Source organism: Bubalus bubalis, chromosome 3, assembly GCF_019923935.1.
Source record: "Bubalus bubalis isolate 160015118507 breed Murrah chromosome 3, NDDB_SH_1, whole genome shotgun sequence".
NCBI classification, from domain to species: Eukaryota; Metazoa; Chordata; class Mammalia; order Artiodactyla; family Bovidae; genus Bubalus; species Bubalus bubalis.
This window is the reverse complement of record NC_059159.1, coordinates 144,610,387-144,635,078: the sequence shown is the minus strand read 5'-3', so window position 1 is coordinate 144,635,078 and position 24,692 is coordinate 144,610,387. Positions and strand designations below refer to the sequence as shown.

The window sequence follows — 24,692 nt, the reverse complement described above, 5'->3', positions numbered from 1 at the left end:
AAAGAGTGAATATTTATTGAGTGGGCTTCCTTGGTGGCTCAGACGGTAAAGAATCTGCCTGCAATGCAGGACACCCAGGTTTGATCCCTGAGTTGGGAAGATCCTCTGGAGAATAAAATGGTAACCCACTCCAGTGTTCTTGCCTGGAGAGTCCCATGGACAGAGGAGCCCTGTGAACTATAGTCCTTGGGCTCAAAAAGAGTCAGACACAACTGAGTGACTGACAACAACATTTATTGAGTCAGTTCAGTTCAGTCGCTCAGTCGTGTCTGACTCTTTGCGACCCCATGAATCACAGCACGCCAGGCCTCCCTCTCTGTCACTAACCCCCGGAGTCCACCCAAACCCATGTCCATTGAGTCAGCGATGCCATCCACCATCTTATCCTCTGTCGTCCCCTTTACCTCCTGCCCTCAATCTTTCCCAGCATCAGGGGCTTTTCCAGTGAGTCAGCTCTTTGCATCAGGTGGCCAAAGTATTGGAGTTTCAGCTTCAACATCAGTCCTTCCAATGAGCACCCAGGACTGATCTCCTTTAGGATGGACTGGTTGGATCTCCTTGCAGTCCAAGGGACTCTCAAGAGTCTTCTCCAACACCACAGCTCAAAAGCATCAATTCTTTGGCACTCAGCTTTCTTTATGATCCAAATGTCACATCCATACATGACCACTGGAAAAACCATTGCCCGACTAGATGGACCTTTGTTGAAAAAGTAATGTCTCTGCTTTTTAATATGCTGTCTAGGTTGGTCATAACTTTCCTTCCAAGGAGTAAATGTCTTTTAATTTCATGACTGCAATCACCATCTGCAGTGATTTTGGAGCCCAGGAAAATAAAGTCAGCCACTGTTTCCACTGTTTCCCCATCTATTTGCCAGAAGTGACGGGACCGGATGCCATGATCTTAGTTTTCTGAATGTTGAGCTTTAAGCCAACTTTTTCACTCTCCTCTTTCACTTTCATCAAGAGGCTTTTTAGTTCTTCTTCACTTTCTGCCATAAGGGTGGTGTCATCTGCATATCTGAGGTTATTGATATTTCTCCTGGCAATCTTGATTCCAGCCTGTGCTTCTTCCAGCCCAGCATTTCTCATGATGTACTCTTCATATAAGTTAAATAAGCAGGGTGACAATATACAACCTTTACTACTTGCTTTTTTTTTTTAACCATATAATTATATTTTATTTAATTTTCAAGTTTGAAATCATCATGAATATTCAGGTTTTTCACTGTACATTTTAGTATACTATAATTATTACAAGCAAAAGATTATGTGTGAAATGCATATAAGTTATAAAACATTGTATTATATTGTGTAAACACTCATGTACATACTACTAAGTTCAAGAATCACATGATACCAGTAGCTTATACCTGCCTATAGGGCCTCTCCATCATATCATTTCTCCCCAGATGAAACCACTTTATTGAATTTTGTGTTTATCATTCCATTGTTTGTAATAACAATTTTATCACATTTTAACATAAGCAATATATTTCTTTATATTGCTTTTTTGAGTTTATAAAATATCAGACTTAACGTAATATTCTGGCATTTGCTTTTTTTTGACTCAACATTATGTTTCTGAATGTCACATATTGTTCTGTTTGGCTATCATTCATTCATTTGCACTACTGTATAATATTCCACTGTGAGAATAAACTCATTGGGATAGTTCCCAGTTTTCCCTCTTTTAAATATTCTTCTACTTGTCTCCATTTGTTATGTTAAGGAGCTGTGGGTCAGAGTACTTTTGCTCTACAAAGCAAAGTCCCAATCCAAAGGAATTTACTTGTCGTGGCAGGAGACCCAACCACAAGCAATAAATAAGATAAGCCAATAAAAAATATGCTCAGAAGAAAACTAAACCAGAGTCACAGGACAGACTGCTGGGCATTGGCCAGGCCTTTCCCAGACCTTAGTAAAAACAATAATTGTTGTCTTCATGTTTATCAAACACCTCAGCCTCTCACTCCTTTGGGAACATTTGTGGATGAGCTGAGATGGTTGATCTATACTATCTGTTTCTGCCAACTAACCATCAGTGGAAAGAGTAATAATTAACCAAGACAGGTAATCCTTGTAATGTGCTTAGTACAGAGTTGGGTACACAAGACATAGTAAATAAGGGGCAGTCGGACAAAATGGGAAGGAGTGGGGAGCCACTGTTGGCAAAGGCCATCTCATTTGCTCTAATTAGAGTTTAATCTCCATATTACTTGTACTTTTTTCAGGTAGCCCATAGCTTCATGAACAAGTGACAATTGGAACTGAGAAGCTGCTCCAGATAAGGACCTTAGTTGAAAGTGCCAGGGTAAATACATGCCATGGTTTAGAGAGCGATGCAGGCTGAACTTGGCAGTAACTTGTACCTCTCACTTTCCTTCCTGGGTCTCCTCCTCACTGAAAGGATTTTGCTCATCACCTGACATACAGGCAAACCTGTCTCCAAGGTTTTTAATCTGAACAACTGGAACATAAGAGCTGCCATGTTCTGGTATAGGGAAATTGGTAGGGGAAATAAGTTTTGACATTTGAAGGTAATATCAGAAGCCATTATTAGACTTAAGCTTGAGATGACTATTAAGCATTCAAATGGAGGTGTTAATGTTACTTGCATTCAAATGGAAATGCAAGTATGAATGAGCAGCCTGGTTACCGCTGAAGTTATTATACATTTAGGGGTTCTCAGTGCACAAAGTCCTTAAAGTCAAGAGATTAGGTAATGCCATCAAATGACTAAGTGTGGACACCAAAGAGAAGAGGGCCAAGAGCTGAACATGAGGACACTCTTCTTGGATGATGTCAGAGTCTCTTCATTCCCCTGTTTCTATGTCATGACCATTCTCCATCCCTACCTCCAAAAGGTCATCTTTTCTCAGCATCAAGTGACTCAGATTATGTAATGCTATTGTCTTGGAAGAAAAGCTATGACAAACCTAGACAGCATATTAAAAGGCAGAGACATTACTTTGCCAACAAAGGTCCATATTGTCAAAACTATGGTTTTTTCAGTAGTCATGTATGGATGTGAGACCTGGATAAAGAAGGCCGAGAACCAAAGAACTGATGCTTTTGAATGGTGGGGTTGGAGAAGACTCTTGAGAATCTCTTGGACTGCAAGGAGATCAAACCAGTCAATTCTAAAGGAAATCAACCCTGAATATTCACTGGAAGGACTGATGCTGAAGCTGAAGCTCCAATACTTTGGTCACCTGATGAGAAGAGCTGACTCATTGGAAAAGTCTCTAATGCTGGGAAAGACAGGGCAGGAGGAGAAGGGGATGACAGAGAACGAGATGGTTGGATGGCATCACTGACTCAATGGACATGAGTCTGAGCAAACTCCAGGAGATAGTGAAGGACAGGGAAGCCTGGCAAGCTGCAGTCCATGGGGTCACAGAGTTGGACACGACTGAGTGACTGAACAACGACAACAACAACAATTATCTGAGTGTCTTTGGTGGCTTCTTCTCACTTAAGTAAAGCCCAAACTCCTCACCAGGAGTATCTGGCTTCTCTGCATGCCTCCATCTTACTTTATTCTTTTCTTTTGTTCTGTACACACCAGATCCTCTGTGTAGTGCTATTTACTCCTCAAATACATGCATCTTTCTCATTTCAGGTCACTTGTACTAGCTGTTCCCTCAGCCTGGAGGAAGAAACTTATCTTTGTAGGACTATCTCCTTTCCACTCAAATTTCAGCTCAAAATACCACCTCTTCACAGAATTTTTTCCTGTCACTCCACAGCACTTTTTTACGGCACTGATATGTGACATTATCTTTTTATTTGCATATTGACTCTGAATCTCAGCTCCCCCTGGCAGTGACTGCCCGTGTTTACTATTCTCTATTCCCAAGGCTTCAAACAGTGATTGCCACCTGGTAGGCAGTCAATAGATAGTTGTTGACTAAGTGAATGAATGACTTCTAGAATTTTGCATAGTTTTTAGTATCTTTTTTAGCTTCTAGATTTAGGGAGGAAATGCTGGGCTGCCATTTTTCTTTGTCCAGTCTTTATCTTTATGTTCACCTTTGACTTCTTCAACACTCCCCTGCCTCACAAAAGCCCAACTGTGCTATAAAGATATTAGAAAGAATATTTTATTCCAAAGCTTGTGAATCAGAGGATTGTGTAAAGAAGTTACTCTAATCTGAATGCCTCGACACAGTGACTCATTGGAATGTTTCCAGTGACTCCAGAAGGGGACTGACGCTCCTGCAGAGCAGGCACGCTCACTTCGAAGGCTGTGAGGGACTGGACCAGGTCTGAAACAGCATCTGCCGTGGTGCCATCATGGGGGAGGTTCTGGAGCAGTTCTTTATTTTTGTAGGGTTGCTGGTTTGCCTGGTCTACCTGATGAAATGCGTGAGATTCTCTAAATGTATTTTCCTGCATTTCTGGAAAGTTTTGCCAAGATCTTTCCTGAAGTCAATGGGAGAGTGGGCAGGTAAAGAAAGCTTTCCATCTTTTGTTGTTGTTGTTGTTTTTATTATTATTACTTAGGTCTCAATGATATATTGCATCTTTTCCTTTTGAGAGCAAAGATGTAATTCCTTTGGGTTAATATGCAGGGTTGTAAAGTACAAATGAAATTGACTGAAAAATGTGATGTGAGGCATCAGGAGAATCATTCAGGAAGAATGTGACTCAGTTCTTTCCTGTGTGCTTTTCCTCTCATCCTCACTAGTTGGGTTTTCTTATTTTTGGAGTTTCTGATGATACAAATCATGGATGAGGCAGAAAATTATGTATCTTCTTCCCCAGATTTTCAAAAACCCAGAATGCTTTCATTTTCTTAAACGGAGCTTCAAAATTCTGAAATCCAATAATAATTTAAATCCATTTTATTATACTAATTTCTCAGAGACTTGTCACGAAGTGAGGGTAATGCAAAATCAAGGCAATAAAGATCTCTGTGGAGACATGTTTTTAAATGGTTATATTCAGAATCTGGGTCTGGTTTATGTCCCAAGTAGATTGATTAATCACTGCCTCTCAATAGGATTTAGCTCCTGAAACTGTCATGCAGAATTTCAGCCCTATACTGAGTTTAAGGTGAAGAACATGAAGCTGTGGTTTCAGCATCTCCTTGAATGAAATGCTAGGTTTGCATTTCAAAGTTGGTATTATGTGTTGGTGTCAGTCTATCAATAACAAATGCTGTGACCTGGCTGGCCCTTGTGGGTCTTACTATGATTGCAAAATGCCTTTCAGCACCATCAGGAAACGTAAGAAAAAATAAAGGTTTATTACCTACAGGACCTGTAAATTACACAGCACATCTGGTGCCACAACAAGGTCGTGTGTAGAAAGAGAGAGAGAGTGAACGGGCCTGGGGTTCTGCGTTTATTTTATTCTAGACTAAGGGCCTAGGGTTTCAAGAACTCTTTCTTTAATAGTGAATTTAAGACATAAGAGAGGGAAATTAAAGCACAGGAAGAGAAAAAACAAGTGGTCAAAATGGTCAGTTATTGAAACCAACCAAGATTTTTAAAAGATGCTTGCTCCTTGGAAGAAAAGCTATGGCAAACCTAGACAGCGTATTAAAAAGCAGAGACGTCAGTTTGTTTTTTTTTAACAAAGGTCGGTATAGTCAAAGCTATGGTTTTTCTAGTCATGTACAGATGTGAGTGTTGGACTATAAAGAAGGCTGAGTGCCGAAGAATTGATACTTTTGAATTGTGGTGCTGGAGAAGACTCTTGAGAGTCCCCTGGACAGCAAGGAGATCAAACCAGTCCATCCTAAAGAAATAAACCCTGAATTTTCATTGGAAGGACTGATGCTGAAGCTCCAATACTTTGGGCACCTGATGAGAAAAGCTGACTCATCAGAAAAGACCCTGATGCTAGGAAAGACTGAGGGCAAGAGGAGAAGAGGGTGGCAGAGGGTGAGATAGCATCACTGACTCAATGGACATGAGTTTGAGCAAACTCTGGGAGATAGTGAAGAACAATGAAGCCTGATGTGCTTCAGTTTTGTGGGGTTGCAAGGAATTGGACACGATTTAGCAACTGAAGAACAAAATTTTTAAAGAAGAGACCTCGTTTGGGGGAGATTGTCTGGCTCTTTACATTATCCTGTGGCCAACATAACTTATATTAGCAATCACCATCTTTAAAGTTGATGCCTCTTTGAAATTGATGCCTAACTGGCAATCAAAGCATAAGCCAAGAACTTGCATTATGAAAAAGAAAAAAAACAAAAACAAAAACCCAACTGTCAGGTTTTATGCTACAATAGGGTTGTAAGAAATCCAGTGACTTAAAAAAAATAAAAAAGAATTTAAGTGGCTTTAGGAATACAATCCCAGGCTAAATAGGAGAGATTGTAAACAACCTTATAGGAATGGCAGATAAAATACAGGATACTCAAGTTATATTTAAATTTCTTATTTAGTGATAAATAAAAAATAATTTTTAATATATGACACTCCAGTTATTACATGGGACATTCTTATACTAAAAAATTATTTGTTGTTTACCTGAAATTAAAATTTAACTGGGCATCCTGTGTCCTTATTTGCAAAAGCTGGCAACCTTATACCCTCAGCATTGGAAATTAAAAAATTATTATATGAAAATTGTTTGGCATGAAAAAAATGTGTTTTTAACTGTTGCTTGTTATATCTGGAGAGAGAGAGAGAGAATATGTATGTGTGAGAACTCCTTCCTCTCAGGTCAGTAGGAAGTTCCCAAAGTACTTGCTGAGCAGTCTGAACTTGAGTGTTGTGGATCCTTTAAGCCCGGCTCCACACAGATTTAAATGCCATGCTCTGAGGGGTTAGAACTTGGCCCTTCTAGGAACAAGCATTCCAAAAGAAATTCATATGCAGCCATATGTGGCCGATTTCCCAATTTTGTCACTGGTATCCTCTATAGAGGTGTGGGGCTGAGATCAGAGCCTGGGTTCAGATCCGGCTGCCATCATCTTTAGCAATGCGGCCTTGACTGGGTTAAGAACTTTCCCTTAGCTTCCTCGTTTATAAGGGAAATGATGGTCCCCGCATTGCAGGCTTCTGTTGAATATTAGATGAGATGGTGGCTGTGAGGCTGCCCAGCCACATGTGCTTTCTGTGTGTCTGTAAGCCTGACAAGGAAGAACTTTATTGGACCTACGATGCCCGTTCCACCTTCTCCCTAAATCCAGACAGCCTCATCTGTCTCCCTCACCCCCAACTCCGGTGAAGAAGCTGCTAGTGGGAGCCCAGGTGGCTGTGGAGTGACAGAGCCTGGACCTAATTTAACCTGTGTCCCAGGGCCGGTCCGGGAACTGGGATGGAGGCGGCACTGAGGACTTCACCGCTACACACAGGAGTGGGAGGGGAGGTGGCCAGGAACCTCAGCAGCCAGCCGCCTCCTCTCTTCTGTCTCCCGTCCATCTCATGCTGTGTAAAGCTGCTGTGTAATTTAGTTGGTAAATAATTAGGTCTAAGTGAATGACAAACAAACCCCTCAAATAAAGTGCATGGCAGAAAGTAAGCACTCAGTAGATGCCAGCCACTTAGCGACAGGATCTTGCCTATGTAGTTCAGGCCTGGTACTTGGTGATTTGGAGGATGCCTGTAAGGAAGGGGAAGATGGAGCAGAAGACAATAGATCCCTGAGCATAGTACCTCTACCAAGTGAAATAGGTCATATGCACTTAAAAGTATCCAAATAAACTAAAATAAAACATAAAATAATTGGTAATTATTAAAATGAGGGTGCTTCTGCCAGTGTGCTGCTTGAAGTTTGTTTAGCTTGGTCTGCTCTCCCTCTCAAGTAAACTGAATGCACACACAGCTTTCGTACACACTTTTGGAAAGCATATCCTTTGATTGTTGCTGCAAAGGTAAATTGCAGATAGGTATATACTGAATTATAGTTTATTTTGAAACTATGACATTCACACAATTGAGTTTTACTCTAGAGCTCAGTCATTAAATACGTATGTGCTGTTATACAGTGGAAAATTACTCAGTTCTACAAGGAAAAAAACTGAGTCAGTTGCTGTGAGGTAGATGAACCTAGAGCCTGTTACACAGAGTGAAGTAAGTCAGAAAGAGAAAAATATCATATATTAACACATATATATGGTATCTAGAAAAATGGTGCTGATGAACCTATTTGCAGGGAAGGAATGGCGATGCTGAGGTAGAGAATGGACTTGTGGACTCAGCGAAGGAAGGAGAGGGTGGCAAGAGTTGCAAAAAGTAGAATTCACATATATACACTCTTATGTGTAAAATAGATAGCTAGTGGGGAGCTGCTATATAACACAGGGAGCCGAGCCTGGTGCTCTGTGATGACCTAGAGGGGTGGGATGGGGGCAGGGAATATATAATTATGTCCAATTTCCATTGTTATATAGCAGAAACCAACACACCACTGTAAAGCAATATTCTTCCAATTAAAAAAAATTTTTAATGTATACGCTATGGATTATAAAAGGACTAGATGGCACATTTCACTGTCATCTATGAATCAGTTGGTCTAGTGAGCACAAATTCTTTAGATTCCTTCATGTCACTCCATCCTCTTTTTGCATTTCTGTGTTTTCCTCCTTGTTAAAAGTTCTCTATCTTCCATGGGTTTTGATTTCTGCTGTCCTATGAGGGTGAGGATAGGAAATGGGGAGAACTTGACTTTCACTAGGAACCTTGAAACATCCTTATAGTGACAACTGGGTGTGTGGGTAGAGGGAGAATAGAGTACACTGCTTGTCCTTGATGAATTAAGGCTCAGAACTGTAAACCCTTATGGGGTCTGGATAAAGTGTTCTCTGGCTGAGGCACTTTGTTTCATTTTGGACCATGTTTTCCACAGCCTCACCAACTCTTCCCCCCAACCCCATCCAAAAAAAATGTTTCATTTTGAAGTTTAGTGAAGGAAGTCAAGGCTGGAACATTCCCAGTTAAGCAAAGTTGGTCACAGTTGAGCAGAGTTGGGTTAGAGAGTAGGAGGGCATTGCTTTGGAATATTATATTGTATCTTAGAGAGTAGGCCTGCAGTCAAATGTAGCCAGCAAGAAAGAAGATCTTAAAGATTAATTAATTCTATCCTTTAAAACCATTTCTGCTTTTTTCAGTGATCACTGGAGCAGGAGATGGGATTGGGAAAGCTTACTCATTCGAGGTAGGTTGTGTTCTTGGGGACTTTCTCCTCTCCTTGCATTAGACATACCATGGTCATGTGTCACAACAAACACTACTTTTCTGATTAGAAAAGCAATAGACATTCCTTTACGAAGAAAACTATTTTCTATTGAAAAGGAAATTTAAAAATCTCAATCTCACCCCCTCGCTACCTTAAAAAAATACAATGATATTCAAAGGTGGCAGTATCTCTCCTTAGGAATTGTTTTAGGAATTTATGGGGGCACTGTTATTTTCTAGGGTAATTGTACCATAAGCATTTATTATACTTAAAACAATAAAAAATCATAAACTACTTTCCTTGTGTTTATCCTTAACATCATAGCCAGGGCATATGTTAATTTAAAAATCATTTGTATAGGTAGCATATATATATAAAACTTTCATTTCAAGAAGATTAATGAACATGAAAAAAATAAAGAGAACCTGATAGGGTTGAGGGTCACTGGTGTATGATGTCTTTGAGTGTTTTCTTCTAGGCTTTTTGTTTCTCTGTAGACAGATAGATAGCAGGTAGTAACGCTTTTCTAAAAATGCATTTACAGGATATGTAGTTTGGTAAGCTATTATTGGGCTTCCCACGTGGTGCAGTGGTAAAGAATCTGCCTACCAATTCAGGAGACACAGCAGACGTGGGTTTGATCCCTGGGAAGATACTCTGGAGTAGGAAATAGCAACCCACTCCAGTATTCTTGCCTGGAAAATTCCTTGGGTAGAGGAGTCTGACAGGCTACAGTCAATGGGGATCACAAAAAGTCGGATACGACTTAGCGACTAGGCAGTGATCTAAGGGTCAGGAGCTATGTACTCTAGTCCTCACTCAGACACGGTCTGCAGATTTTGGATGAATTATATATCCTTTCTGGGCTTCCAGGTCTTTACTAGCACAAAAGATACCACCTAAGAACTTTCAAATTCTGTTTCTGTTCTAGACTAATTCTTGCCTTGCTCTTGTAGAATCTTATTCTTTGTTTCCTTTCATTCTTTTCTAAGGCTGTGTTAAACAATTTTCTGTGATCTTTCTTTCATGCAAGATTTTCTCTCTTCCAGAGAACCTGTTCTTGTCTCCCTGCTAAATGCTGCTTCAAGGAAAGCAGTTCAGAGTCTGGAATACTATGGATTGTAATAGCTAAGAATTTGAGGTTGAAAATTAATTAGATCACTGTCTGTTCAAACTCTGCCTCCAATATGCTTACTGCAGAATTTCCACATCAATAAACTGGAGGAGATGCTAATTACATCTGGGCTTTTGGAAAAGTTAAATGGATGAGGTGGGCAAAATGCTTTGCAGAGAGTAAGCTTTCCAAGTTTAGCCACTGTTATTATTGAATGTATAAGCTGCCTTTTCTCTCCCATATATTGCTTTTTTTTTTTTTTTTAGAAAGAAAATGTATGGTACTTACCCATATTTTTATTCTTTTTATTGTTTCTTCTTCCCTGATGTTCCAAGATTTTTTCTTTTCTAATTTCCTATCTGTTTAGAGAAGTTCCTGTAGCTGTTCTTTTATAGTAGTTCTGTTGGTGGCACATTCTCATTGTTTTTCTTCATCAGAGAATGTCTCAATTTCCCCTTCATTCCAGAAGGATAATTTCGCTGAATATAGGATTTATAGTTGACAATCCTTTCCTTTCAGCACTTGGAAAATGTTGTGCCTCTTTCTTCTGGCCTGTATGGTTTCTGGTGAGTTTCATGTCATTCAAATAATTTTTCTCATAGGTCAAGTGTTGTTTCTCTTTCATTGTCTTCAAGACATTTTTCTTTGTGTTCGGTTTTTAGGAGTTTAGTTATGTTTCTTGGTGCGGGTTTATTTGAGTTTATCTTCTTTGAGATTCACTTAGCCTCTTGAATCTGTAAGTTTATACATTTTCACAGATTTGAGAATTTTTCATTCATACTTTCTGCAAATATTCCTTCTGCCTTCTTTTCTTCTGGGACTCTGGTGACACAATGTGATTTTTCTTATAGTCCTTCCTTGTAGGTCTCTGAGATGCTGTGCATTTCTTTCAGTGTATTTTTTCTCTGTTTAGATTGCAGTTTAGTTGCTCAGTCATGTCTGAGTCTTGTGACCGACCCCATGTACTATAGCCCGCCAGGCTCCTCTGTCCATGGGATTCTCCAGGCAAGAATACTGGAGTGGGTTGCCATTTCCTTCTCCACTGTTTAGATTGGATAATTCCTATTGTTTTATCTTAAAGTTCATGGATTCTTTCCTTGGTCTCTCCATTCTGCTATTGAGCCCATCAGTTGAGTTTTTAATTTCACTTTCTGTACTTTTCAGTTCTAAAATTTCCATTTGTTTTTTTTTTTTTATCTTTATTTGCTGAAACATTCTATTTTTCTTTTGCTTTACTTGGGTTTGTGATTGCTCTCTGAAGTGTTTTTATGGCAGCTTTTAAAAAATTCTAACCAGATAATTCTAATATCTATGTCATCTCAATGTTGGTATTTATTGATTGCTTTTATCTTACTCAAACCGAGATCTTCTTGGTTCTTGGCGTGTTGAGTTTTGTGTTTTTTTTTTTTTTTTGAATCTTGGATATTTTTGGTTTTAAGTTGTGAGACTCTGGTTCATATTTAAATTTTCCTATTTAGATGTGTATGGACATTGCTTCAGAAGGGGGAGGAGAGGGTGCTGACATTTTTCTATCAGGTGAGGTAGGAGCCCAGGTTTTCCACTTGGCCTCCACTGGCGGTTGCTGGATATGGGTAGGAGTTCTGGCTCCTCAAAGGCCACTCGATTTTCGGGGGAAAGAGTGCATCCTTACTGCTCTCCACAAGTGGTACTTGGAGGCAGTGGTCTCACTGTTACTGCGGTGATGGTATAAGTCCTGAATATCCACTAGGCTTCCTCTGTCATCATTCCAGGGGAAGGAAGAGGGGAGAGAGCTGAGGGGGTGCTCTGGCACCATGAGGTAGAAGTGCAAGCTCAAGTCTCAGCTGACATGAGGGGTAGGATGGCTGGGATGAAAGTCCTGGCATCCTGCTCAGCCTTATCTGGTGCCAACATGGCAAGGGTTGGAATCCTTGTTAGGGCAGCCCTCCCAGGGTAGAAGTGTCAGCTCCCCCCTCAACCTTTGGAGGCGAGGGTGGCAGTAGAAGCTTATATGCATATATGTATGTGTGTGTGTATATATATATATATATATATATATATATATATTTGAGTTGTTTGCCTGCAGTAAAGCAGTTATTTTCTTAAGTTTTCAGCCTTGCTAGCATGCCCGTTTTCTAGTCTTTTTGTTAGAGACAGCAGACTCTTATTGGGACTTTTTATGTCCATATCTGTTGGTGTTTATGAATATCCAGCTTCTCCAGCAATAAGTCTGGGATATATGAGGCAAAAATAAAACCCAGGAAACTCATGGCTGGTTTCCTCAGGTCTCAAGGCCCATAGCTACTCTTCTCACTCTCTTTTGGAGTCTTTTTATATTTATTTTATGTATTATGTCCACGTTGCCTGTTTTAGTTGCATTTCATAGTAGAGATAGGGAAAAGTATTTTCACTCCATCTTGCTGGAAGCATTCTAACCTAGTCTGTATTTATAATTGGAGAAGCAAGAGAGACTTTGTCTCCTTTTAAAGGAATGTCAACCATTACTGGAAGAAGGTGAAAAAAGTTATTGAGAGGGATGGCATGGAGGAAGGAGGACAAGAATGAGCCCGCTCTTCACACCTCTGAAGCCTCTGCTTCACTCTGTATTTCACACCATTTCTGTTCCTTTGGCACCTGAATTCAAGCTTTTCTATTTACTGCCTCACAGAAGAAGCCCTGTCTTCCCTGGTGTTCCCACCACCTGTTACAGATTAGCGGTGACAAGCACCTTCCTTGACCCAGGCCCTAACACACAGCAGAAGGAAAACGGCCCATTCATCACAGCAGCAGCCATTCTTCTTTAGTACAGTGCCCAGCGGGGACTTCTGGGAAAGTGAGTGCTTCAGGGGCTTAACTCCCTGAAGCAGGGGAGCAGTAAAACCCATATATGGAGCCTGCCAGCCTGGACATTCTAGAATAAGATTGAGCCCTGCTCAAATGGACAAAGGGAACAATGCTGGCCCAGACAATCAAGTGTTTTCCACGCCCCCCTCCTGACTGTGACCACTTCACACGGAACCTTTGCAAAGTCTATGGCTCGTAAGAGAAATGGCACAATTCAGGAGAGGCTGGAAGCCCACAAGGCAGAGAGTCCTTTGTGCTGAAAATGCAAATTGTTTTTCATTTAATGAACAGTTTCCTTTGCAGGAGGCTGATGAAGTGAATTGTGAGACGAAGGTGCTTAATTTTTAGCCATGCTTTGCTAGATTTCCAGACTGAAAATGAGGGCTGGTGGTGGGTGGGAGGTGGGGGATTTTCCAGGAGAGAAAGAGAAGACTTCACGATATCACTAGCTTTAAAATTGGACAGTTCTTACTTTTAATTTTTTTATCTTTTAATTTTCTATTTATTTTGAAAGTTTTAAAGTAGACAACTTTTTCGAGCAGTTCTAGACTGACCACAGAATCTTGCAGAAGGTGCAGCGAGTTCACATATACCCCCTGTCCCCATATACACTCCAGAGTGGCAAGTTTGCTACAATCAGTGAACATACACTGATGCATCATTATCACCCAGAGTCCATAGTTTACCTTGGGGTTCACTCTTCTTGGTTTAGTTTTTCCATGGTGGTTGTTTTTCAGAGGGAATTGTGGTATGGGCACAGCTGAAAATGTGTTTCTCTTAGGGACCCTCTTCCTACCCTCTCCTCTGTTCAGTCTGATCTGAATGAAGCTTTCTCTATCTCAGGTAGGTCAAAATTGATACAAAAGTCTTTGAGAGATTTTCTGTGGCTTATTTCCTTTCCATAGCTGTGTTCCAGCCAAACTATCTGTGAGTAAATTTCTTTGCATGCCATTCAAAAATATACTAGGAAATCAACTATTTAAAGAAACGACAGATGCAAAATGAAAAAAAAGGGAAGGTGTTAGTCACTCAGTCGTGTCTGACTCTTTTCGACCCCATGGACTATAGCCTGCCAGTCTCCTCTGTCCATGGAATTATCCTGGCAAGAATACTGGAGCGATAGCCTTTCCCTTCTCCAGGGGTTCTTCCTGGCCCAGGGATTGAACCCAGAATATCACCCCTAATTTTATATATATATATATATATATATATATGTCTTTTTACAAAGTGAAACCTCACTATACAGATTCCAGGCCAGGGGTGGGACTTGTAATAATACTTTATGACTGAAGATCAGCGTTAGACTGAGTATAATTTGCTTTAAAATACTTCAGCATGCATAATATGATATATATGTGAGTCCATAAGTTTAAACAGTTTCTTGAGGTATAATTCACATACCATAAAATTCAGCTAAATGTACAGTACAATAACTTTTAGTAAATTGACCAAAGAGTTCGCCATCATCACTATCCAGCTTTAGCACATGTCCATCATCCTAATGACCCTAGTGAGATCACTGACAACTGGCCACGGTTAATCCCCCATTCCTACCCCTAGTCCTAGGCTGCCGCTCATCGTTTCTGAACATTTCATGCAAATGCCACCACACGCTATGCAGTCGTTTGTGTCTGATTTCCTTCAGAGTATTTTTGAGGTTCACCCATGTTGTAGCACGTGTCAGTGGTTCTTTAGTTTTTATTGCAGAATAATATTCTATCATATGGATATACCACAGTTTGTTTATTCATTTATTAACTGATGAATATGTGGGTTGTTCCCTCTTGGGAGGTATATAATATGCTGCTGTGAATACTCTTATGTGCTGTTTTGCATGGACATATATTTCCATTTCTCTTGGGTAGATTACCTAGGAATGGAATCACTGGGTTGTACGGTAAATTTGTATATAAGATTAGTGAGTACACATTTCTGCCGTGGGTTAACAGTTGAAGATAATGTCCAAGGTGGTGTGTGTTGAGTTTCTTCTACCTGCCCCCTCAGGATTCACTCTCTGCTCTTCTTCACCCTCCTCTGTGCCCCAGGAGGCTGACCTGCACCAAGCACCTCAGTTGGTCTCTGGTTTCAGCAGGGTTCGTGGGGGTTGGGAGACACTGGCAACAGGTAAGAGGGAGTCAGGAACATGAAGCTGGGTTTTTTTCTGCTCTCTTTCTGTGGGTCAGGGAAGGCTGTGTCCCTCTGCTGAAGGCTGTAGCTCTGTTGAGCAGCCCTCTCCACCCTCTGGTTCTGGTATCTGTTCATCCCCCAACCCTTTCAGGTTCACAGCTGCTGTTGTTAATAGCTCCAGAATATCCTGGGTTTTCCACACACTACTCATACTTTGTAAATCAGTCTTTTATTAAACTCTCTGCAAGTTACCCAGAGAATGTGCTGTTTTTGCCAAGACTTTGGCTAAATCCAGGTTTCAGCTAATTTTTAAAGATGCTAAATCAGAATTCATCAACATCTGTGCTTCAGCTAACCTGACTTTCATTAGAGAGTTTGCCCCTTAGCCTAAGAAAGGTTATCGATAGTTTTCCTGAGGAAGTATCTTCCAAGATGTGTGGATTTGCTAGAAGTGTTGCAGAGGCACTTTCGCCCTCCTGTGAACAAGGATGTGGTGTCTGTGAGCACAGCAGAGTGGTGTTCTTGACCTTGAATGGATTTGGCCCCGTGTCCTGCTGAGAGTGGAGGATTCTGTCACCTAACCCTGCCAGAAGTTTGACTGCACCGTGCCCCCAGAACATGATTGTATCTACCTGGGATGAGCCTTCACAGAGTGCCTAAGGAACAGACGGCTGGGACTCCACTAAGCTATGAGAACAGGTTCATAATTGCTTTGATGCCTGCTTACTGACAGATGTTGTTGTTGGTAGGATTTGGTCTGAGACTTGTTTGCATTTTGCAACACACCATCCGCTGGCTATTTGTTGGGTGGCGGGGAGATCCGTAGCCAAAATCTACCTCTAATCTCTGGAGACTACAAGAAAACCCAGTGATTGTGAACAATCAAGTAGTTTAGGTCAGTAGGCATATTTAATGCCTCCCAGCGTTCCAGTCATTCAGAGTTCTAGTCAGCTCTGACCAGTCCTTAGGGAGCATATGCACTGTTATCTAATTTTCCTGTATTTATTTAGTTCTCCTTTAACTTTTTTTTTTAAACTAACCTTTTAATTTTGACATATTTATAGATTCATAAGTAAGAAAGAATACAAAGAGATCCCATGTACCCTTTACCCAATCTTACAAAGTTATCATATAAGTCAGGGTATCAACATCAATACAGTCAAGATACAGAATATTTCCCTCATCATAAGGAGCCCTTGCATGGTTGTTTTATAAATCCCCCCACCTCTGCTCATATCCTTCCTCCCCTCTTTTTCTTTCTTTCTTTCTTTCTCCTTCCTTCCTTCTTTCTTTCATTATTTCTTTCTTGAAGTATAGTTGATTTATAATGTTGTGTTAATTTCTGCTGCACAGCAAAATGATCAGTTATATATATTCTTTTTCATATTCTTTTCATTATGGCTTATTACAGGATATTGAATATAGTTTCCTGTGCTACAATAGGACCTTGTTGTTTATCCAGCTGATACAAAATAGTTTGTATTTGCTAATCCCAAACTCCAAATCCTTTCCTCCCCCACCTCTCCAGCCCACTGGCAATCATGAATATGTTCTCTGTGTCTCTTACTTCCTTCTTAACCTGTGGCAAATGCTTATCTGGTCTCCAGTTCTATAACATGGTCTTTTAAAGAATGCTATATAAATGGAATCATATGCTTTGTAGCCTTTTTGAATGGGTTTTTTTCTGCCCAGCATAATTTTCTGCAGATTCATCCAGGGTGTCCCAATATTCTGTTCCTTTTCAGTACTAAGTAGAATTCCACGGTATGGAGGTTACACAGTCTGTTTAACCATTCATCCACTGATGGACATTTAAGTTGTTTCAGTATTTTGGCAACACAAATAAAGCTTCTATAAACATTTATATGTAAGTTTTGTGTGAACATAAGACTGTTTTTTTTCTGAAATAAATACTCAGGAGTGCAATTGCCAGCTGGTATGGTAGAATCCCCATGGACAGAGGAGCCTGGCAGGCTACAGTCTATGGGGTCATAAAGAGTGGGATACTACCGAGTGATTAAGGACAGCACAGCATGATAGCTGCATGTTTAGTTTTTTAAGAAATCGCCAAACTATTTCCTAGATTGATTGTACCATTCTCAACAGCACTATGTGAGTGGTCCATTTTCTCAACATTCTCACCAGTATTTGGTGTTGCTATTTTTTTTTCTTTATTTTAGCCATTCTGAGAGCTGCGCAGTAACATATCATTGTGCTTTAGATTTGCACTTCCCTGATAGCCGATCATGTTTATGTCAGTTCAGTTCATTCAGTCGTTTCTGACTCTTTGCAACCCCATGGACTGCAGCATGCCAGGCTTCCCTGTCTATCGCTAATAACTGGAGTTTACTCAAATTCATGGCCATTGAGTCAGTGATGCCATCCAGTCATCTCATCCTCTGTCATACATTTCTCCTCCTGCCTTCAATCTTTCTCAATATCAGGGTCTTTTCAAATGAGTCAGTTCTTCACATCAGGTGGCCAAAGTATTGGAGCTTCAGCTTCAACATCAGCCCTTTCAATGAATATTCAGGACTGATTTCCTTTAGAATGGACTGGTTGGATCTCCATGCTGTCCAAGAGACTCTCAAGAGTCTTCTCCAACACCACAGTTCAAAAGCATCAATTATTTGGTGCTCAGCTTTCTTTATAGTCCAACTCTCACATCCGTACATGACTACCGGAAAAACCATAGCCTTGACTAGATGGACCTTTGTTGGCAAAGTTATGTCTCTGCTTTTTAATATGCTGTCTAGGTTGGTCATAACTTTCTTTCCAAGGAGCAAGCATCTTTTAATTTCATGGCTGCAGTCACCACCTGCAGTGATTTTGGAGCCCCCCCAAAATAAAGTCTGTCACTGTTTCCACTGTTTCCCCATCTATTTGCCATGAAGTGATAGGACCAGATGCTATGATCTTAGTCTTCTGAATGTTGAGCGTTAAGCCAACTTTTTCAGTCTCCTCTTTCACTTTCATCAAGAGGCTCTTTAATTCATCTTCACTTTCTGCCATAAGGGTGGTGTCATCTGCATATCTGAGGTTACTGATGTTTCTCCTGGCAATCTTGATTCCAACTAGTTCTTCATCCAGCCCAGCATTTCTCATGATGTACTCTGCATATAAGTTAAATAAGCAGGGCGACAAAATACAGCCTTGATGTACTCCTTTCCCTATTTGGAACCAGTCTGTTGTTACATGTCCAGTTCTCACTCTTGCTTCCTGACCTACATACAGATTTCTCGAGAGGCAGATCAGGTGCTCTGGTATTCCCATCTCTTGAAGAATTTTCCACAGTTGTGGTGATCCACACAGTCAAAGGCTTTGGCATAGTCAATAGGCAGAAGTAGATGATTTTCTGGAACTCTCTTGCTTTTTCGATGTTCCAATGGATGTTGGCAATTCGATCTCTGGTTCCTCTGCCTTTTCTAAATCCAGCTTGAACATCTGAGGGTTCATGGTTCATATACTGTTGAAACCTGGCTTGGAGAATTTTGAGCATTACTTTACTAGCATGTGAGATGAGGGCAATTATGTGGTAGTTTGAGCATTTTCTGGCATTGCCTTTCTTTGGAATTGGAATGAAAACTGACCTTTTCGAATCTTGTGGCCACTGCTCAGTTTTCCAAATTTGCTGGCATATTGAGTGCAGCACTTTCACAGCATCATCTTTTAGCATTTAAAATAGAACAACTGGAATTCCATCTCTTTCACTAGCTTTGTTCATAGTGATGCTTCCTAAGGCCCACTTGACTTCACATTCCAGGATGTCTGGCTCTAGGTTGGTGATCACACCATTGTGATTATCTGGGTCATGAAGATCTTCTTTTTTGTATAGTTCTTCTGTGTATTGTTTCCACCTCTTCTTAATATCTTCTGCTTCTGTTTTAGGTCCATACTGTTTCTGTCCTTTATTGAGCCCATCTTTGCATGAAATGTTCCCTTGGTAGCTCTAATTTTCTTGAAGAGATCTCTAGTCTTTCCCATTCTATCATTTTCCTCTATTTTTTTGCATTGATCATTGAGGAAGGCTTTCTTATCTCTCCTTGCTGTTCTTTGGAACTCTGCATTCACATGGGTATATCTTTCCTTTTCTCCTTTGCCTTTTGCTTCTCTTCTATTCACAGCTATTTGTAAGGCCTCCTCAGACAACCATTTTGCCTTTTTGCATTTCTTTTCCCTGGGGATGGTCTTGATCCCTGCCTCCTGTACAATGTCACAAACCTCTATCCATAGTCCTTCAGGCTCTCTTTCTATCAGATCTAATCCCTCCAATCTATTTGTCACCTCCACTGTATAATCATAAGGGATTGATTTAGGTCATACCTGAATGGTCTAGTGGTTTTCCCTACTTTCTTCAATTTAAGCCTGAATTTAGCAATAAGGAGTTCATGATCTGTGCCACAGTCATCTCCCAGTCTTGTTTTTGCTGAGTGTATGAAGCGTTTCCATCTTTGGCTGCAAAGAATATAATCAATCTGATTTTGGTGTTGTCCATCTGTTGATGTCCATGTGTAGAGCCTTCTCTTGTGTTGTTGGAAGAGGGTGTTTGCTCTGACCAGTGCATTCTCTTGGCAAAACTCTATTAGCCTTTTCCCTGCTTCATTCTATACTCCAAGGCCAAATTTGCCTGCTACTCCAGGTATTTCTTGACTTCCTACTTTTGCATTCCAGTCCCCTATAATGAAAAGGGCATCTTTTTTGGGTGTTAGTTCTAGAAGGTCTTGTAGGTCTTCATAGAATATTTTTGTTTTTAATTCAAAGAAGTGTAAGGAAGAAAAGAGAAAAAAGGTCGTTATCTCTTTGCCCAGATAATTCATATTAAAGATAAAATAATACAGGTATAAAATTAGAAAACTCAAGCAGCTCAGAAAGGCATAGAATGAGAAATAAAGGACTCTCCTCACTCCTGCCCTTACCTGGCCCTTCTCTGTAAAGGTCACCAGCGTTCACAATGTCTTGAGGTTCCTTTCAGAAAAGGTAAAGGAAAACCATGGCTATATCCATACTTACATGTTGATATGGAGGTTGATAGTACAGAGTAGTTTCAGCATAACAATCCAGAGACTTTCTTTCGTGGTGAGTGGCTCTGTCTAGTTCCTTCTGTCTTGCTTCTTCATCTATCCTGTAAGCCTCTGTGCTACTCTTCAAGATTGGAGCTGGGTCATAAGCATGTCTGTGTCCTGGAGCCCATTGACAGTACTCAGTCCTGTAACCAGAAGAAAGACCAGGAGTGTCATCTGGTCACATGCCTGGGAAGAAGAGGGGGACAAATTTTACTGGCCTGCTAGCAGTCTCTTAGCAGAAATTACACCTATGTGTCTACCTTTTGCCCACATGAGCACAAATGGGATCCTGCGTCCCACAACCATAAACCCTTGTTTAAACTTTGCTTGTTCATTTAATAATGTAACAGGGAGATCTTGCCATAGCAAAGGCAAACAGATGGCCTTCATTCCTTTTAATCATTTCAGGTTATCCTATCCCAGCAATGTACTATGTTTCTTTTATTGGGATGGGCTTGCCTTTAATTTTTGTATTTACAATAATGTTTCAAGACACATCTTTGAAAATAAACCTACATATATCCAAGAATACATCCCTATCAGAAAGATTGCTGGATCAATGGGTGTGTGCACTCAAGTACTGGATATGAGTGCCAGATTGTCCTCTATACTATTGAACCAATTTTAACTGACCCTCTACTACTATAAATTTTAATATTTATATACATATAATATATTTTATATATATTTAAACATTATAAGGTTTACTTTTCATCACTCTAATATATGTAAACATGCATTCTTGGCTATTAATGTGCACAGAGTGCTAGAAGCAAAATATATGACTAAAGATTGTCTGGTTAATTTCTTCATACCTGGGCAGTTCTAGTGCCACCCCCCAACATCTGGGATGGCAAAAATGCTACAAGCTCCAGTGTGTCAGACAAGCTGTTAGAATTCTTCTCAGGACAGTGATCCTGGCAGATACAGGTAATGGCACAGAGTTGCCTCTTCAATTAAAATCCCTTGGCTCAGCCCAACCCAAGAAAAACAACTGCTTTTCTCTATTCTTGAATATTATCCTACATGTACTGGCAATATATGATGGTGTCTTATGCTGTTTCAGCAAGGAATTTCTTCTTCCTAATGTCTAAATTATTCTAGTCTAAATTACTCCAGCTGCACTGTAAGCATATTTGCTTTCATCTTGCCTTAAATGAAAGCAGCAGCTTTTAATTATCTTTATATTTTCTTGGCTTCATTTCTTTGTTCCTGTGTGGCTTGACTTCAACCCTATAATTTCTGATTCTGGCTTTGAATATCCTAAATTCACTGTATGTTGAATTGTGTGCAATTATGTTGTGGCTGTGTGCATGTGTATGTGTGTGGAGGGAAGTGTACCAGACAAGAATGTATATAATGAATAAGCGAAAATCGCTCAGTGGTGTCTGACTCTTTGTGACCCCATGGACTGTAGCTTGCCAGGCTCCTCAGTCCATGGAATTCTCCAGGCAAGAATACTGGGGTGGGTTGCCATTTCCTTCTTCATATAATCTGAATGTGATTACAAAAATAAAAATTAAAATGAGTGCAGTATCCCTTATCACCGAGCTTAAGAAATGCAGCCTCACCAGTTACCTTGAAGCGTGTCATACAGGCACATGTGTCATGCCTTTGTGTTTCCCCTCCCTCACCCCCGGAGACGTAACACTATCATGAACATTGTGTTAATAATTTCCTTACTCTAAAAAAGTTCTGTAGCATGTGTGTGTCTCCCAGTACATTTGGTTGCATTACTTAATTTGAACTTAATGTAAATTGATTCATATGTCTTTCAGAATCTGTTTCTGCTTCTGATCAATACTGTGCTTTTTGAAATTCATTCATGCTGGTGTGTGTAGAACTTGGTTCATTCATTTTCAGTATTGTATGGTATTCCATTATATAAATTGACCCAATTTAGTTATTTATAATAATTTAATTCACAATGGCCACAGATAAACATAAGATACTGGTGGCTGGAACAGCTAAGTGTCCCCCAATTCCTTATTCTTCCATTGTATAAAGGTGTAGCTGGTAGGCAGCTATCCAGCCAGGGAATTTCCCAGACTGCCTTACATCTAGCTGGAGTTTTGTGACATTTGCCCAGTGAAGTCAAGTAGAAACGATGTGTGTCACTTGGTCAAGGAGGTTAAGGGAAGAAGGGTTGTCTCTTTTCCACCCTCTTTCAATCCTCTCACTGGCTGGATGTCAACAGCCAGGGCAACCTTGGAAACCTAAAGTTAAAGGTGGCAATGCCTTTCTCAGTTGTGGGTCCTAAAGAATTATGTGTAATAGAATCTGTTATATAAGATAAAAACCAAACTTCATTGTGTGAAGCCACTGAAATTTTGGAGTTATTTGTTATAGAAGCTTAAGTTATCCTAACTAATGCAAACTAATAAGAAATGCCCAAGATTTTAATGAAGAAACTTCTAAAAGTTTTAGAAGAATGCAGAAGATCTGAATAAATAGCATGTTATGGACGAGATAACTGATTTCTACAAAGATATAACGTTCTCCTTCAGTTCAGTTCAGTTCCGTCGCTCAGTCATGTCCGACTCTTTGCGACCCCATGAATTGCAGCACGCCAGGCCTCCCTGTCCATCACCAACTCCCAGAGTTCACCCAAACTCATGTCCATCGAGTCAGTGATGCCATCCAGCCATCTCATCCTCTGTCGTCCCCTTCTCCTCCTGCCCCCAATCCCTCCCAGTATCAGGGTCTTTTCCAGTGAGTCAACTCTTCGCGTGAGGTGGCCAAAGTTCTGGAGTTTCAGCTTCAGCATCATTCCTTCCAAAGAAATCCCAGGGCTGATCTCCTTCAGAATGGACTGGCTGGATCTCCTTGCGGTCCAAGGGACTCTCAAGAGTCTTCTCCAACACCACAGTTCAAAAGCATCAATTCTTCGGCACTCAGCTTTCTTCACAGTCCAACTCTCACATCCATACATGACCACTGGAAAAACCGTAGCCTTGACTAGACGGACCTTTGTTGGCAAAGTAATGTCTCTGCTTTTGAATATGCTATCTAGGTTGGTCATAACTTTCCTTCCAAGGAGTAAGCGTCTTTTAATTTCATGGCCGCAATCACCATCTAATTTCAATATAATGCATTAAAAATACAATGTTATCATTTACTTGGGAAATTAAACAAAGAAGAAAACACAAAAACATTTTGAAAGAAAATAACAAATAGTAGAGACTTCCTCTGGAGAAGGCAATGGCAACCCACTCCAGCACTCTTGCCTAGAAAATCCCATGGAAGGAGGAGCCTGGTGGGCTGCAGTCCATGGGGTCCCTAAGAGTCGGGCACAACTGAGCGACTTCACTTTCAGTTTTCACTTTCATACATTGGAGAAGGAAATGGCAATCCACTTCCTTGATATCAGACACCAGATATCAAAGCCTATTATAAGATGATCAGAAGTGACACTGACATAGGAAGTAAGAAACAGTCCAGTGCGACAGAACAAACAGGTCAAAGACAGACCCACATACATATGAGAACTGGGCATATGACTAAGTATTTCAAATCAGGAAAAAAACGGATAAATAGAAAAATGTTGCCAAGACAATTAGCCACCCATTTTGAAAAAAAATAATACTGGATGATTTCAACCTCACACTATTCTCAAAAAATAAACAACAGCAACAAAAATCAAACTACAAACTACAAAGGGTTATAAGAAAATGTATTTACATCCTTGAGATTAGGCAAATAATTAATACCAAGAATATATAAAAATAAAACTCCTACAAATTGATAAGAAAATGAAAACGGAAAGAGTAGAATTGGCAAAAGGTGTGTTCTGGTTATATCTAGACAAACCTGTAATTCAAAAAGATAAATGTACGCCTATGTTCATAGCGGTGCTATTCACAATACCCAATGCACGGAAGCAACCTAAATGTCCATTGACAGATGAACGGATACAGAAGATGTGGTGCATACACACAGTGGAATACTACTCGGCCAGAAAAAGAACTAAATAATGCCATTTGCAGCAACATAGATGAAACTAGAGATTATCATACTAAGTGAAGTAAGTCAATATGACATAAATGAAACTATCTATGAAACACAACAGGCTGGACTTTGCCAAGGGGGAGAGGATTAGGAAAGGCATGTACTAGGAGGTTGGGGTTAGCAGATATTAGCTTTTATATAGAGATGGATAAACAAGAAGGCCCTACCGTATAGTACAGAGAGCTATATTCAGTGTTCTCTGATGTGTACCACATCTTCCTTATCCATTCCTCTGTTGATGGGGACATATGCAACAGAATATTACTCAACCATAAAAAAGAATGAAATAATGCCATTTGCAGCAACATGGATGGACCTAGAAATTGTCATACTGAGTGAAGTCAGACAGAAAGACAAGTACCATATGATATCGCTTATATGTGGAATCTAGAAAAAATGGTACAAATGAACTTATTT

At 40.2% G+C, this 24,692-nt stretch overlaps 1 protein-coding gene across 9 annotated transcripts in view; it reads left to right on the top strand.

The window, feature by feature from the left end:
- The window catches only part of SLC35D2 (solute carrier family 35 member D2), a 131,567-nt gene that overhangs the window by 71,558 nt on the left and 35,317 nt on the right, over positions 1-24,692 (top strand). The window contains exons 1-2 of one of the 9 annotated variants that reach the window (XM_045165127.1): positions 3,353-4,452; positions 9,073-9,119. The exons of the other annotated variants lie outside the window; for them this stretch is intronic. Coding sequence (XP_045021062.1) covers positions 4,299-4,452; positions 9,073-9,119 — 201 coding nt within the window. The 5' untranslated portion in view covers positions 3,353-4,298. Of the gene's footprint in view, positions 1-3,352; positions 4,453-9,072; positions 9,120-24,692 lie in introns of those variants that run through there. 9 annotated transcript variants of the gene reach the window in all.